Here is a 16,038-nt window from a genome sequence, read left to right as displayed (position 1 = left end):
GGGTCCTCTCGTCTTGTTTAAAAGAAAGGCACAGAGGTGAGAGGTGGACTGAAGGAGGGTGGTTGTTTGCCAGGTTTGTCCAGAGATTTTCCAACCAATCCATGTATTCTTAGCTCGTATTGATCGCCTGCAGCTTTATAATCAGAAGGTGTACATCGTCCAAAGGATTTTGACATACTGCCAAAAGTAGCATTAGTGTCAGTTTGAATGCGATTAAAGCTACTATACTGATTACCTTTAAAACAAAGGCCATGATTTAAAAAAAAAAACTGCTGAAAGCAAAAGAAAAGAAAACCTTGAATCTATGTCGCTCCAGTCCCCATTCAAACTTCTAGTGTACAGACTCAATAACTTGGAATATTAAAAAATATACATTACAAAATGTCAGTAATTCAATGCAAAAATCAAAACATGATTCATTGTACGCCGATTTATTTCAAGCAGTTGTTTTTGTTCTTGTCTTTAAGCAAAAAAAAAACAAAGTAGTTTCTCAGAAAACGTAGGTGTTTTGTAACACCATTTAAAATGTCTATACTGTTCAACTCCACATTTGCTCTTGAACATTTTTGCTTGGAATAGTAACAATGCAGCGAGGCATGGAAGTGATGAGCATATGGGACTGAAGGGTATTAAAGAAACTTTAGTTTCAACCTTTAGTTTACAACATACATGATATCGGGGGCACTTTCACTGTAAACATCACAAAAAAAAATCACAACAGAAATATAAAGCAAACTAACGGGATTTCAAGAAGTCATGAAATGTGCATGGGACTTTTGCGAAAAAAAACATTGTAGCTTTTGTTACTTTCTTTTTGTTTTGTTTACCAAACCACTTTACACAATGCAAAGTACGGTTGGGCAAAGGAAAACATTTGGTGGCGAGCTTTTCTAACATTTTTCATCCAATTTTATGTTCTGTCTCGTATGACTAATTTGTTTTGCGTAGCTCAGAATTAAGAGTTAAATCAAACCAGACAAGTTAAAGTTTAGGAAAACTGTCTGAAAATCTTGGATCTGAAGCTCTTGCGTTTTGCGAAACATTGCTTACACCTTTTTCCAAAGAGACGCGTTTTCTCCACCTATTCAAATTGTTGAGCCTACTGTCTTCCTTGCATATTTTATAAATCATCAAAACAGCCCTTTCAGGGGAAGAAGATGCACTTCTCTTTGTTAGTCCAAGGTGCATAATTTTCAAAATGAATCCAAGCTGCACGCTTTACGACAGGAGAGCGAGTCCAACCCTCTGCTCCCAAAAACCCATAAGATCTTTTGTGCTACTCCAGTTTTACCAGAGTGCATAGAAATACAGCAAATAGATAAGTGCAGGTTGCACAGTGGCTAATTTGAAGGGATCAATCCGAAAGATACTTGTCTTGAAAACTGAGAGCATACATGTTTTGTGGGTTAGATGTTTAGAGGAGCTTTCAAGCAAAAAAAACACACACACACAACAAAAAAAAAAAATGAAGAAGCATTGGCATAAGAGCTGAGGGAAAGTCATACACACAGCAGGAGAAAAAAAAAAAGATGAGGCATGGAATAATGTGGCAGAGAGAGGAGATTCATGTACTGTTGAGCTAAGAAGCTCTCGCTAAACCGCAGATACATTTATTTTCTTCATTCATTCTCATTTTTATTACTGTCCCAGCGGAGGCAGACGAGCAAAATCTCCAGAGCCAAACCCAGTCCTTCCCCTTTCATGCTGCTGTTTGTCACCCTACTGGCTGCAGCCTGCCACACAATGTGCCAAAACCCGTAATGGTACTAAAGATAATCCAATAGTGCTTTTAATTCCAATTTTCACTTGCTGCAGATGCGAGGGAGCTTCACATCAGAGAGCCGAGCAGAAAATGCACCGCTAATCCTGCTGCTCTGCGCAGTTTAGCGTACACTCGAGAGCAGAAGTGGCTTCATCCCTGCTGTCTACCCTTCATCTTTTTCAAGTTTAAATTGGGATCACTGCTAAAAAAAAATATATATATATTTCTTTCTACTCAGTGGGAGGTTGCAGGAGGCACAGCCTATTCAAAGTGCCAAGGTTGATGAGAGGGGAGGTATTGTGAAGAAACAGACAGGAAAAGAAAAAAAGTGTTTTGATAGAACAGGAGGTAGATTTAAGGTGAGTTGAGGCATGTCGGCTTAATCCTTTGTCTTTTTTTTTGTTTTGTTTTTTTAAATCCTTTTTATATCAGTGGTGATTTGAGGCATTAATGATTACAGGTAATTCAAAATGAGCACAAAAAAAAGGGTTGCAGAACTGTTAATTCGGTAAGAGTCTACCCATAATTCAACACTAAATCTCACTTAAAGTAAGAATCACCTCTTCCTTACAGATCAGATTTCTTCAGTGATTCATTTTCTGTCACATTTAACTCTCACTTTGGAGACCATCAACGTAAAACTGTTTTAACTCTGCCACTTTAGATTTTGAGCACGTTTAAGGCCACACCATCTCAAATAAAGTCCAGGATTTAACTATGACACTCTAGAACCACTCTAGAAAAATGTTTTCAGCAAATTCATTTATTTATTTCGATGATAACCCCTTGTGATGCAGCATCTCACTCTCAAGCGCCTCCTAACAAAACATAATAACCAATAAAACAAATTGTAATAAGTAAAACCAAAATACAATACAAAACATTTAAACAGAGAAACACCCACCCACACACATGCACACGCACACACTCCATGCTTCCCCCACATCTAATCAGCTTGTATATCAAAAATAAATGAATAAAATATAATGTGTGATACATTCACTCTTCAACAAGACACCGAATAAAACATTGTGTACAAATACAAAGTACGCAGGCATATGAGCACCAGGAGTAAGTCTAGGATAAATGAGTGTTTTGTTCTTTTTGAAAGCTGGAGAAAGATGTTTGACGATAAGTAAGTAAAGATAATTTAAACATACGGAAATAGGTGATACATCTAACTGAGGGAGGTGAATTGTTTCAGTCTGAGCTTTAAGCTGAAATACATGACATCCAATTCCTTTACTAATACTTGGTATGAAAAAAAAAAACTGATCAGTATTTCTCAAGCTATAATGTGAACAAAAGGGAATTAAATGCTGTTTTAAATATGGAAGAAAATTATTTTTTTCTGGCCTGGAGAGCTAGGCAGTTTAAAGACTCATACATAAGACAATCATGAGTCCTTCATGAATACTTCAGAATAAATACATAAAGACTATTAAATAGAGTCTTAAAGCTACGTAGCTTCTCTTTTATTACCATAAATAACATCTGCATGATCGGCAGCACCAGTTGTGTGACAGCTCTTTTCCAAACTGGAATGGAAAAACATAAAGAAAAAAATTGACTAAAGTGACTAAGTAACCATATATATTCTTACAAACTGTTCTTAGCTCACTTCTTAGTTTTTCCTCCCCTTTTTAGCTCTTCGTCCTTCGGGGAGGTTTGGCGCGGGTTATGCTATGCAAGGTTACACTTCATATCCCCCACATATCTTCACTTCCTCTTCCCATTTAATGATGTGGAGGAGGACAGCTTTCTTTTCAGAGGTGCAAGCATAGTCAGACATTTTTTCACACCAAGACATCGGAGAAAGGTCAGACAGAAGAACAAGCCGCTATAATCAATGCTCTGATGGAAGCTCTGCACATGCAAGAGGTCACGGCCAGCGGCTGATCAATGCAGTCAAATGCTTCTTCTGAAATTAAGCTAACTCGGTTGAAAATGTTCTTTCCTTGGGTTCTGTTGCTATTTTGAAGATGGGGGGGGGACAAAAATAGGGAAAAAGGAAGTGTAAAAAGCAGCAAAATGGGCAGGGGGAGCCGGAGGTTGCCCACATCACCTGAATGAGGTTTTGACAGAGGAAGGGGAACTAAAAAAAAAGGCTCTTCTGTCACATCGTTATATTTGCTTCATGTTGTTGTTTTTCCATCGTGTGCAGCGTTTTGTGTTATTTGTGAAGGTGCCGAGTTTGAATGACATTGAAATCGGACCAGTCCAGCTCAATGTATTTATTTAACATTTTTCGACATTTATAAATAAATATAGCATTTTGCAGCGGTGTCCTCTGCTACTTGATGGATTTCAATAATGTTTTGCTTATTAAAAATCTTTTTGTTTTTTGAGAGAAAATAAACTTGTAGTGACAATGTTAATTATTGACTGTTAGGAATTTGGAAGAAGACAACATCAATACATACAAGACTGTTTTCATTATTTAAATGTGAAAACAATCCATTTTCCATCCATAAGTGTTTCACTTGTAAGTGTCGGCTGGGCAGTAGTTGCTGACATAACATAGTGAAGCCCAGTCTGATCAGCTAAATCTGTAACACGATCCATTTCTATAATAATTTGCTAATGAATGACCATGACCCAAAACCTCGACAGACTGCTCCTCTCTCCACTGTTTCATCTGAAGAACACCACCGGCATTTTCCTCCAGACAACAGAAACACAGTTCAGTTTTCTCAGACTTTCTAATGGTATGTATAAAACGATAAACGCATCGCTGTCTTGTTAAGACCTGCTAATCTTAGTCGGCACCGTTCCACCAAACACAGACCAGCAGGACAAGCCATTCGAAGGTCATACAATTGGCTACTGACGAATAATTACATCTACCATAAGCCAGTCTGAACTTTAGGTGATACTCGACTCGTAAAATGTCCGACAACCGCCAAAGTACTTCAAACCATCAACTGACATTGTGATATGATCTGTGTTATGCTTCGGCATTGTTAGTGGTTTTCTCAGGAGTCTGGTGGCTGTAAACAGAAAATCCCTTTGCCTCCCAAGATTCAACGTGATATCACAACCCGCTTTCTCGAGACTGTACAAGGATGTAGTCGGAAAGCAGCTTCGATTATCTATTTGGTAGATTTGAGCAAACTTGACAAGCACATTCCAGACACATTTAAGATTCACATTTGTTTCTGCTCACCTTAGCTGAACTCACAACTTCAAAAACTCTTCCTTTTTTTTTTCTGTGAGGACTTTTTACTCCCTTTCCTTTTTCTTTCACCGTTGAACATATACCTTTAAAGCAAATTTATGAACTCCCAGGTTTCACATCATCTTCTTTGCTCAACTGGAACCTTTTCAACTCACACAGATGTTAAAGAAACTTCAAAAGCTGCCTCGGCGAATGTGTCTTGAAATTCTGCATCTGACCAAAAATCTGCTGGCTGCAGAATATGACTAATTTATTTATTCATTTATTTATTTATTTATTTATTTATTTATTTTTGTGTGCACTGTTAATGAGAACATGTTTATGTTATATAACTTGCTTCGCTTTGTTTGAGTGATTCTTACTTTTTGAAGGAGCCTGGTCAAATTTTTTGATTTAGCCTTTCTTTCTTGTATTCAAGCAGATCAGAGACCTGCTCATGCTGCCGTGCGTCAGTATTTTAACTAAGAAGTAAAAATAGTCACAAATATAGGCAGCAAACATCAAAGCACATCAGACTTTTTCAGTTTAAGTAGCAAAGTACTTCACGGGCATGAATAGATGTATGCATGAATACTCACAGTCTTTTAAAAAAAAAAAAAAAAAAAAAGGCGGGGAGACTGCTGTAAGTGCTTTATTTAGTCACTTTTAGCCATGCTTTACATTGCCCACCCCTTTCAGATTCAACCTCAAGAGGCGGCCATTAATTCAGCACAACACTCTCAAGGCTTCATCAATGTTAATCAGAACTAAACATAACGTTAGCTTTACTCCGACTCCTTTGAAAAGACTAAAAGCCATGCATACACAAGCATGGCTGCAGGATGTTTGTCTGTGTAAAAATGTGTACACATGAGCAGATTTAGAGGCAACAAGTTTAGAATGTTCTGAATAACATTTGAAGAAGTGCATTAGAATATCACGTGCAACGATTCAGTCATTTGATTAAAGTTTAAACTTTAATCCAAACAAGGGAAGAAAGTATTGATTATTGAAATGATTGATATTCTTTAAATGTGAGAGGTTCAACACAAACTAAAACAATATGGGAAGCCCACATTTTGATGGCATAATATTGTTAGCTGCTAAAAGGAAAACCTCAAACACACTGCATTCTTCTGTGACATTATAGAAAAAAATTATAATAATACAAAAAATAGCCTCCATAAGTCTGGCTCATCCTTGGGCACACCTTGCAGGAACCATGAATTTGCTATGTTAATCAGGTCACATCTTACACTCTAGTCATATGTAAAGCAAAGACAAAAGAGTGTAATTTTTATACAGCGAGTAAGCATCTTTCTTTAACTTTCTATATTCAAAGGAAAATACGTGCTCAGCCAGAATATGAAGTGTCTGCTCACCTGCAAGGCCAGGCTTTGGTCAAAGTTGTAGGCGCTGGGCCGACCTTCCAGGGTAGAAAAAGCCACATTTCCTCCAGTGAGAGGGGAGATATCACTGAACTCGTCTGTACACACTGCGGTCCTTTCATCTTCTCCGGGGCGAATGTAACCTTTGGTGTTCCTCCTATACGTCTTCCCGCATGACGCGCTGTAATACTGGTAAGGCAGCCAGGGTCCATCCTTCTCTGTACGCTTGTATATGGCAAAGCTCTCCGGGCGGCTGGTGTGGAACTTCAAGCGTATGTATGTTATCTCAAAAGCTTTGCCTGTGGAAAACAAACAAAAAAAAAAACAGAAGAACATGATCACTTTTCAATGAAATCAGAACAATCAGTATAGTTTCCTGCTTATTTGGTAGATTTGTGGGGGGTTTTCTACAGTTAGGTGTTTGATTAGTCAACACTTTGGAGTTACAGTTCAGGGCCAAAGAGCAAAGGAAAAAATATATATATAGATTTGGAGTAAACAATTACTTTTTAAATATTACAATAATTGAGCAATTGAATAAAAAAATGCATTCACAAAATTTTGCTACATTGGCATTTTTACTATTTTGGAGCAATTGCTAAGCATAATCTCTCGCGCTGCTAGAAGACCATCCTTAAATTAACAGGTTTGTTTTTTTTTCCTTCAGATTAGCTCAGTTTTCTTTTCCTTCAGTTCTGTGGAATAAACACCAGCATTGATTCATCCTATTACTCTATTATTGCTGTAGAAAACTTGGGAAACAACCTTCAAATGAAAAAAATAAAATCACGTCAAGGGAGACACGGCAATATGAAAACACTCAGAAATAAGAGGATTGACTGGGCAGACACAAACTGAAATCACATTGAGACCAGGCAGAGGGGTAACTTGCGGAAACTCTCTTAACGGGCTTCTTTGGAGCACGCCTGGGTGTTTTCATCTACATCGTTAGATACTAAGCTCTGCACACTGACAGAGGGGACGCCGTCCGCTGCTGCAGCCGTAATGACATCTGTTGCTGTACTCCGCCAAATCGGAACTTGGCACACTCGCGTCTCGACTTTCTAGAAACCTTTAATGGTATCTTTTGACTTGGAGCTCTGAGATCATTTAGCTTTCATTTATTTCCCCGCATGAGGTGAGCTCAACCCTGCTGTGGCAGAAAAGAAAAAACAAAGAGGAAAAGAAAACCACAGCAGATGAAATAAATGCTGGATATCTGTGATGGCAAGCAGAGTAATTGCAATTGATATTTGCATGTTACTGTGGTTATCGCTTAGCCGTTCTTGTTTAAAGTTTGTGATCTAACGTAGCCATTTGCTGCTATGAAAAAGAGCGTGCATTTGTCGGTTTGCACAGGCATAGAAGTGAAAGGTTGCAGTTACTGAAAGCTATTTAAAATCTGCTTTTCTCGACCCTGGTGGCCAAACACGCCTCCTCAAAAAGAGGCCAAACAGGCTGTTAACACTTTCTCCACACATTAAAAAAAGAATATCTCACCAAGATGATAAAAAGAAAAAGAAAAAGAAATGGTGTATTTAACTTCATCATACACTACTTCTATCCTGCCATAAGTGGGTCTGTGATAGCTGGAGATATGAGCCAACTCTCTGGTGGCCCTGCAGAGATAAGTGGGTAGCGAAATAAATGGAGGATCGTAATTAACATGCTGGATATTAAAGCAAGTACTTCCTGAACACTTATTTACTCCTCCTAAGCCACACCAGTAGGTAGACGCAGCATTCCAAGACAAACATTGAGGACAAGCTGGAATGAAAAGTTTGAAAGACATGCAGGTGTCTCTTAACACATGTTTTCAAAAATGATCTAGCAGGAAATTAGTCTTGTTTCATGGTGTTTACACAACGCCTGCTTCTCCGTGGAAGTGCTTAAAAACACCCACTGTGATAATAAGACTTTTCAGTCTAAAGCGGTTTGGAGAATTACCATTATATTTCCAGACAAGCACTGATGAATGTAGTGCAATCTAAAAAAAAAAATAAAAAAACTGCAATTGCCATAATTTTGCTGATAACATGATACTGATATTTATTATAATCTACCAGCAGTTTCCTAACCATTTTCTTTTCCCTTATCACAATCCCCTCCACTTTCTGTTAGCTCATTTCAGCCACTAAAAAAATTAACAAGTGTGGGCATCAGGGGTGGTGAAAGCCTGTCACGCCAAAAATAGTATTGGCACACAGAGCGTCAATGCATCACATTTGAGATGCAATATCCTACCAAATACTGCATCCAAGCTGACCTTTGCAAATGCGATATTATGCACGTTGACACTGCAGTGATGACTGCGGTTTGACATACTGTGCAGGTTCAACACTGACAAAACAAGACACACCAGAAGACAGCTTGTTGTATGACCAATGTAAGATTCTGAAATCCCATCCCTGCACAGAGGCATGAAAGAAAAGTGATTAAAGATCCAAAAACGGCAAAAAAGCTGAAACCTTGAACATTGATACAGAAATACAGCCAAGTTAAGTTGGGACTTTAGCAAATTGACAATGACTATAAAGAGTAAAGGGTTAATAATAAGTAACATAATTACCCCCTCTGTTTGACCTGTTCTGAGTCAAACACAGTTGCACTTGTCTGCCCCGACTCAGACTAAACCCTCTTGAGTACGGGAAATCTGTCTGAAATCTGTTTATTATTTGACCTAAAGTTTTGTGTTACCAAACAAGCTGGCTGGGTGGATTTATCAACTCACGCCAAATGCAAAGTCTAATCAAACAACTTGCTTTTATTTGTGGATGCACGTCACAGATGTAAGCCCCGCGATCTAGCTGTGAAAGCGCCATGCCCCGACGCGGCAGACTTCTTTTTATCAATGCTTTAAATCAGAGACAGGATGTTGCTTTTCTTTGACGTTCCTAAAATGAGAACCAGCTGTAGACATCAATGTGCTCTGATAGAATGTGTGTTTGTGTGGGTCTCTCTCTCTCAACAAGTCTTTGTGGGAAAAACCTGACCCCAATTCCTTACCAGCAAAGCAGAATTTTCTCCCACCCCCTGCACCCCCACTTCTCCTTCCTCATTATGTTTTGTTTACTCCCCCTGAAGCTGCCCTAATGCTGCACCCCTCCCACCCCCTGCCACCACCTCTTTTTTCCCCACTCTCCCTCCATGTCTTCACAGACCCACTCTGACCTGTCTGCTGCATGTGCCTCTGCATCCTGCTGCTCTGTTTATCATCCCAACATTTGCCTGTATTCCCCTCACAGAGATCTTATTTTGTTTGGACAGGCGAAGGAAAACAGTAAGGAGATGGCACCCCCCACCAGCAGCCCAGATGGACTACAAAAGGATGCCACACACATAATTCAGAGATATTGAGTTACGTGATGTTATGCGTTCCGAAAACTGAATCAGAATCCGTTTAAGGCGGAAACATCAAAGGCGGCGAGTTTAGTGGAGCACATGCTTGGTCGGAGCAAAAGGTCAATTTAGTCTATAGGAGACAGACATGTGGGTGTTGGAATTGTTTGAATAACAAACTCTCAAGGCAAGGAGGATTCTTTTGTAGCTGCAGCAATGTCCAGTCTCTCTTTGGAACAAAAACAACGCTATAAACAGTGTCTCTAAACACGGCCAGACATCTGCTTGCTATTGAAAATCAATAGTCTTCCTATGATGGAGGCACTTCTTACTTTTCAGGACACGTGATGCAAGCATCTGTGGTCAGAGCGCTGACATTTTCACAGTCTACAACCATGTTGTTGCTTTGAAGTGCAGCTGTTTGACAGCTTCGGTTGTTCATCCTGCGGCAAACGCAGGAAGACATTTTGAAATATAAAGAACGTTTATAATTCTGAGCAGAAGTAACCATTCCTAACAAACATATAAGATGGGGGCTGTGTGCAATTAAGGCTTTGCACAATAATAATTGTGATTTTCAAGGTAAATGAGATTCAAATTGATCTTGGCGCCCTTGCAAAGAGGTGTCCCCAAGTCTGCAGAGCTTCACTGCATTTTGACATTAACAATAGTTGTCCAACTCAACTGGACATGAGGTCCAGATGAGTTGGACCTCATGCTTGTCGTGCTTCTACTGCATGTTTTTCTTCCAATCATCCAGGTTGTTGCATTGTTCAAGATGTCATTGAGAGAAATGGAAACGGTGCGACAGAACTGCAAATTTATCATGCCATGGCAATCCAACATTAGACGTGTATGGAGTCAAATCTGAATTAGCTAATTAACTGCACACACCTGCAAAAGTTTCATGAGCTGCCATTTGGTCTCTGCTTTCTCAAGTCCACACTCAATACCGTCACCAATAAATACTAGAACACGTCATGCTTCCTTCTGCTGTCAGGCTTTATGGAGATGCCAATTTCATTTTCCAGCAGGACTTTGAAGCTGCCCAAACTGCCAAAGGTACCAAAGGCTGGTTTGGTTACCACAATGTTATTGTGCTTGATTGGCCAGCAAACTTCCCTGACCTGAACCCCATTGTTGGGGTTCCATCGAGATGAAGATGAGAGACACCAGACCCAATGACAAAGATGACCCTATGGGTGCCATCTAAGCAACCTGGGCTTTGATTACACCTCAACAGAACAATATTGATGCAAGGATGCCCAACCAAGTACTAACTGCATAAAAATGAACTTGTCAGAACCCAGATTTTAAAAAATAAAATAAAATACAGATTTTAGTTGAACTTATGAAATATATAAATTTTGGGATTTATTGTCTGTAAGCCATAATCATAAAAAAATACAATTCATGTAGGCTTGAAATATTTTCTGTCTTCTTTTATTAAATTTAAGATAAATGTATGAGTTTTGCTTTCTGATATTCTAATTTTCTAAGCTTTACCTGTAGCTGGACAGCCTGTAGTCTAAGATGAAAACTCAGTATGCAACCTGACAGTGACCCACACCTTGTTCCTTTTGCCTCAGGATAGAAAACATCATGCCCAAACAATATATGGATGAGCAGCCAGTCCTACTTCGGGAAGCATATCTGAAAATTGTATTTCCTCTGGAACTAATTCGCTCTTGAAGCAGTTTGCGTTGACCTAAAATAAATGAAATTTAAAATCATGTTTACTGTGCTAATATTCGTAAAGGAAATACTCATTGTAGCAGCACATTTGCGTTTTAACTAACAGATTTGGACGTCTATATCTAATAATCACAACAACAAGGCATGTCAGTAACCTAAATAAAAAGAGACATTTATTCCCACTGATAGTTTTTTTTTATTATTACGTTAAATTGGTTTCTAAAATACCTTCTAATGAACACTACACTAACAGACTGTCAGATATAAACTGATTAACTCCAAAAAATTTTCATGTTCCAAAAATATATGGTCTAGTATAGTAATGATCCTTCAAAGAAAGCAGGGGGTGGGGGGGGAAGCACATCAAGTACCTATAAATATTCTTCTATCAATCCTTAGTGACTTCTCTGATTAACTCTGTAGGTTAATTTGACACAAGCATCTTGTGCTGGTAGCAGCCTGCCAGTGGCAGAAATGCCAATGCTCACCTCTATTGATTACTCAGCAAATGGAAGGCCAAGGTGTAGGTGTGTTTGGCCTGTGAGCGCTTTGTTTTTCTGAGTCTGTTTATTTGCTGGACTGTTCATTGGCAGGATCCACCCACCACTGACAAGTCAGCTTCATGAGCTGGGGAATAGGTGATGGTGACTATCAGAGGAAAACTTTGTAAAATGAACTTAAACCAAAATGACAAAAACTAAGCATCGACCTGGCACTCTTTAGGTGTGCTCCTAGTTTTGGAATATGGTGCTGATTTAGAGGGATATTCCAGTAGTCCCTACTAATGTGTAGGGACTACTACACATTAGTAGTTTGTTTCAATTTGTAGAAAAGTAGTAATTACATTTTGGAAAGGTCAGCTTAGAGCCCCAGATTTCTATTGATGAGAGATTGCTGTAATCACACAAACCCATGGAAATGAGAGAATAAAATTAATTTACAGAAGGCTTTACAAAAATTTTTTGCATCATAGACCATTACATTTAGGCTAAAGTTTTAACGTTGGTTAGCTAATGATTTAAGCAGCTTTCCACAGCTTGGTATTGTGACTGGAATGTCATTGGATGAAACATGATTAATACAAAAAAAGGACAAAGAAACTTGCAATACAAATGGACACATTTTATGGACAAGTTTATTATTACTAGCAGAATTAATTGAGCAGTAAAGTGGTCTTTAGTTTCATACTTGCAATTTTGCCAACGCAATGAGAATGACAGTGCAACACCCTACCTATTGATCTACTCCTCCATTTCTCCTGCATCTGTGAACAAGACCCCAAGATAATTAAGCCCCGTTTACACGCAGTCGCTCTTCAGTAAAACAGAAATGTTTTTAATGGGATTCAGCTGTACGTCTGTCGGAGTGTCTCACACCGGAACATTTTGAAACCAGGTCTAAGAGTGTCATTTTTTGGGAATGCCACCAGATGCGAAGACTACTGGGATTTTCTTATGCATGCGCTACATAACCTGTTCAGTTTAACAACGTCTGATAAGAAATGCGTTTAATGAGCTCTTGGTTCATTGGAAACTTGGTGAATTGTTTCCTAAATAAGGTGGAAGCTGAGGGTTATATTCGAAAGCTTGTTTAGATGACATGCACCATATAGTGACAAGTACAGAGGATTCAAGTTATGTGTGGTCTTGTCTAAACCTATTGTAATAATTTTCCATAGTCAACATATAAAAATAGCAGCAGTTTCCAGACAGCAATCTCATGTAAATGTAGTTGTGAATTCCTCCTCCTGGGACATTGCTGGAAAAGGCACTCTACTGTTTTCCACCTGAAGACCATGGTCTCAGATTTGAAGGTGCTGATTGTCATCCTGACTGCTTCACACCCAACTGCAAACTCTTCTAATGAAAGCTAGACATCATGGTCCAATGAAGCCGACAGAACCACATCTGCAAAAAGTTGATAACAGATCCTAAGGCTGCCAAGACACATCCCTTCAATATCTTGTCTGCACCTAGAAGTTATGTCCATAAAAGGTTATGAACAGAATCAATGACAAAAGGCAACCTTCCCTGTTCCAGTTGAAGAAAAGCATCCCGACTGTATGGTGCCTTCATAATTGAGCATGTTCCACTTTAACCATTAGCATAAATCATTCTGCTGAATTGCAAACAGGTGGACTTAAGTTACCTATTATATTTAAGTTATTTCTAATAGCAATTAGTTGCTTTGGCATTTATTTGGGGTTGTGAGAAAATAAGTGCTTCATTGCAAATGCGTGTTACGTTATTCAGAATGATTCCTCCCAGAAAAATTAGGAAACCCGTAATTTTTCTCCCACTGCTCAATAATTTTCACTTGTGTTGATCAATAATGGTCAAATTTTGACTTAAAATCTTGTAAAATTACAATGTAAAAAAAAAAAGCTCAAAGGATTGGAATTATGTTGCAAGACAAGCTGAAATCAGTGAACTGGATGAGTGCTTGACCCAAATTGGGTTGTTTTTAATCTTGCAGGTTTTATAGAGTGTAAGGAACGTTTCCTGAAAGTGATGGAAAAAATTTGCATAAATTGAAATGACAGTGGACTTACTTTGGATGTCCCAGGCTATGGAAAAAAATGACTTTGGCTGAGGGGAAGTAATGACATTTCTTTCCCTCAAACATGTAGCTTATGAATTCCAAATGCATTTTATGGAATGGGATGGCTAGCATTAATTTGTTCCCTTCCAGTCATCAAGACCTGTTTAAACCACTTTTGAAGGACTCCAGGGGGGGAAAAAAAATAATAATGTATATTGTAAAAGCACAGATAGTTGTAACTGCTAGATTGTGGCAAATCATACAGCAGACATGCTTAAGGCTTCAAGTTTGATCAGATTTGTCCCCGAAGTTCTAATCATCTCTTTGGGACCAACACCTTTGCTCAGTTTGAAATGTGGTCTGAATGAAGACCACATGAATCAAGGGTCATTCATGTTTTATTTTCCACACTGCTGTCTTTGATAATCTGCCATGAATCCAACAGATTTCTCCTTTGATAAAAAGGGATTTCAAGTCTAGCCCATGTCTGGACGCGAGATTGTTTATATGGAGATGAGTCTAGACTAAATTGTGCAAATCGTCTGTTGTTCAGAACATCTGTTTTAAATTGTCCATCTCCCTCCCCCCCACCCCCCACGGGCTTGCAGAATACAAAATAATGCTTTTCCAAGAAAGGAAAAGTGAAAAGTTAATGGCATGTCAAGTTGAGAATATATGAAAAAAAAAAAAAAAATCAGGCAACATTCTTTTCACTGGGAAACCCCCCAAATATAATCTGCCGAGCACTTTTAATGATAAAAGACATTATATACTGTAGGCAGTCATTCTGCTGAATCAGACCACAAACACCATAAGCTGAGGAAAGCATGACTACTAAATATCAGATTGTGCAGTTGCTCTTACCAAGGTGAAGGGTAAGGTTGACAGAATTGGGGTACTGGATGCCATAGTACATGGACTGGCTTTGCCACCATGTGGGCTCCTCATTCCTGTTAAAGTCTGTCAGGAGGCTGGCGTTGTGGTTCAGGTCAGGGTCTGATGCATCACAGTAGTGACACGAGCGCGTTGAGCCGGTCTGCATGCAGTAGTCCTCGGGTGGAGAACCACACACGTTTGACACCACCACGGTGCGATTGAAGGCAACGTTCTCAAATTTGGGCATGCAACGGCTGGAGGCCCCCTTCTCATCATAGCAGGTGTCCATTGCGGCCCAAACCGGACAGCAGTGGAATAGGAGGTGAGAAAAGACAAGAGCCAGCATAGGAAAACTCAAAGCGAAAGCTGCAGCCATGTCTATGACTGCTTTGAACTTTTGCACTCACACTTCAGTTTTGAAGTTGCAAACGCAAAGATCCAAACTTCATGTGGGAAAAGTAATCCAACATCAAGAGAATGAGTCCAATCCAAAGTCCTCTTTGTCTGCTTTCTATGTTTTTCCTCTGCCAGGTCTCCAACATGTGTTTTCCTTCTGTAGAGTGGAATGAAGTTTATGCAAGGACCCCCTTACTTTAGGAGCAGGCTGGAGACAGAGGAGGGACGGGGGTGGGGGCTGATAGATTCAAAAAAACCTTTAAAACTTCTCCCCCTGCTGGGTAATTTGAAAACTACACCGCCTAGAGATTTAACTGAGCCAAGCTGATTTATGTCTAGAAAAGAGACTTTGTCAACTCTGGGCTTTGAGGTGTTGCATAGCAAAGCACCGCTCCTCGACTCTTATAGAGACACACACCTCAGTGATTGGAGAATAGTACTTGACACTTGGCCAAGCAGCAGGACAATACTGGCAAATGTAATTACAGCAATTCAGAAGTGGAAAATTAGCGGTTCTGATACAGTTGGGAATATTTCACCAGGCACAGATCATCTCTTATCCAGGAAAAGTGATATGCCTTGCAAAAAAAAAAAAACAGATCTTAATTCACCACAAACCTCACACATTTTTTTTCTTTGTGGATGTTATTTGATAGACTAACAAAATGTCTAAAATTGCTTCTGTATTTCCAACACATTAGCTTTTTAATTCAGTTTCAGAATCATCCTGCGTTTGGCTTTTTCCCCCCCATCGACTCTGATGAACTTCCTGCCCCTGCTGAAGAAAAGAACCCCAGTTCCAAAACATGATGCTTGAGTTTCCTGGTATTGTCAGAGTGTTGTGTAGGGTTCACTTACATGGACTGGTAGTTACCTATACTCAC

At 39.2% G+C, this 16,038-nt stretch overlaps 1 protein-coding gene across 1 annotated transcript in view; it reads right to left on the bottom strand.

The window, feature by feature from the left end:
* lamc3 (laminin, gamma 3) overlaps positions 1-15,340 on the bottom strand; it is a 124,881-nt gene extending 109,541 nt beyond the window's left edge. Inside the window, exons 1-2 of the mRNA XM_007548924.2 lie at positions 14,747-15,340; positions 6,302-6,606 (exon numbers count right to left, since the gene is read on the bottom strand). Coding sequence (XP_007548986.1) covers positions 6,302-6,606; positions 14,747-15,134 — 693 coding nt within the window. The 5' untranslated portion in view covers positions 15,135-15,340. The remainder of the gene's footprint in view (positions 1-6,301; positions 6,607-14,746) is intronic.
* Positions 15,341-16,038: the final 698 nt, after the last annotated feature.

The sequence above is a fragment of the Poecilia formosa genome, unplaced genomic scaffold, assembly GCF_000485575.1.
Source record: "Poecilia formosa unplaced genomic scaffold, Poecilia_formosa-5.1.2 Scaffold28, whole genome shotgun sequence".
Classification (NCBI taxonomy): domain Eukaryota; kingdom Metazoa; phylum Chordata; class Actinopteri; order Cyprinodontiformes; family Poeciliidae; genus Poecilia; species Poecilia formosa.
The sequence above is the reverse complement of the archived record's forward strand: the minus strand, read 5'-3'. Positions and strand labels throughout refer to the sequence as shown.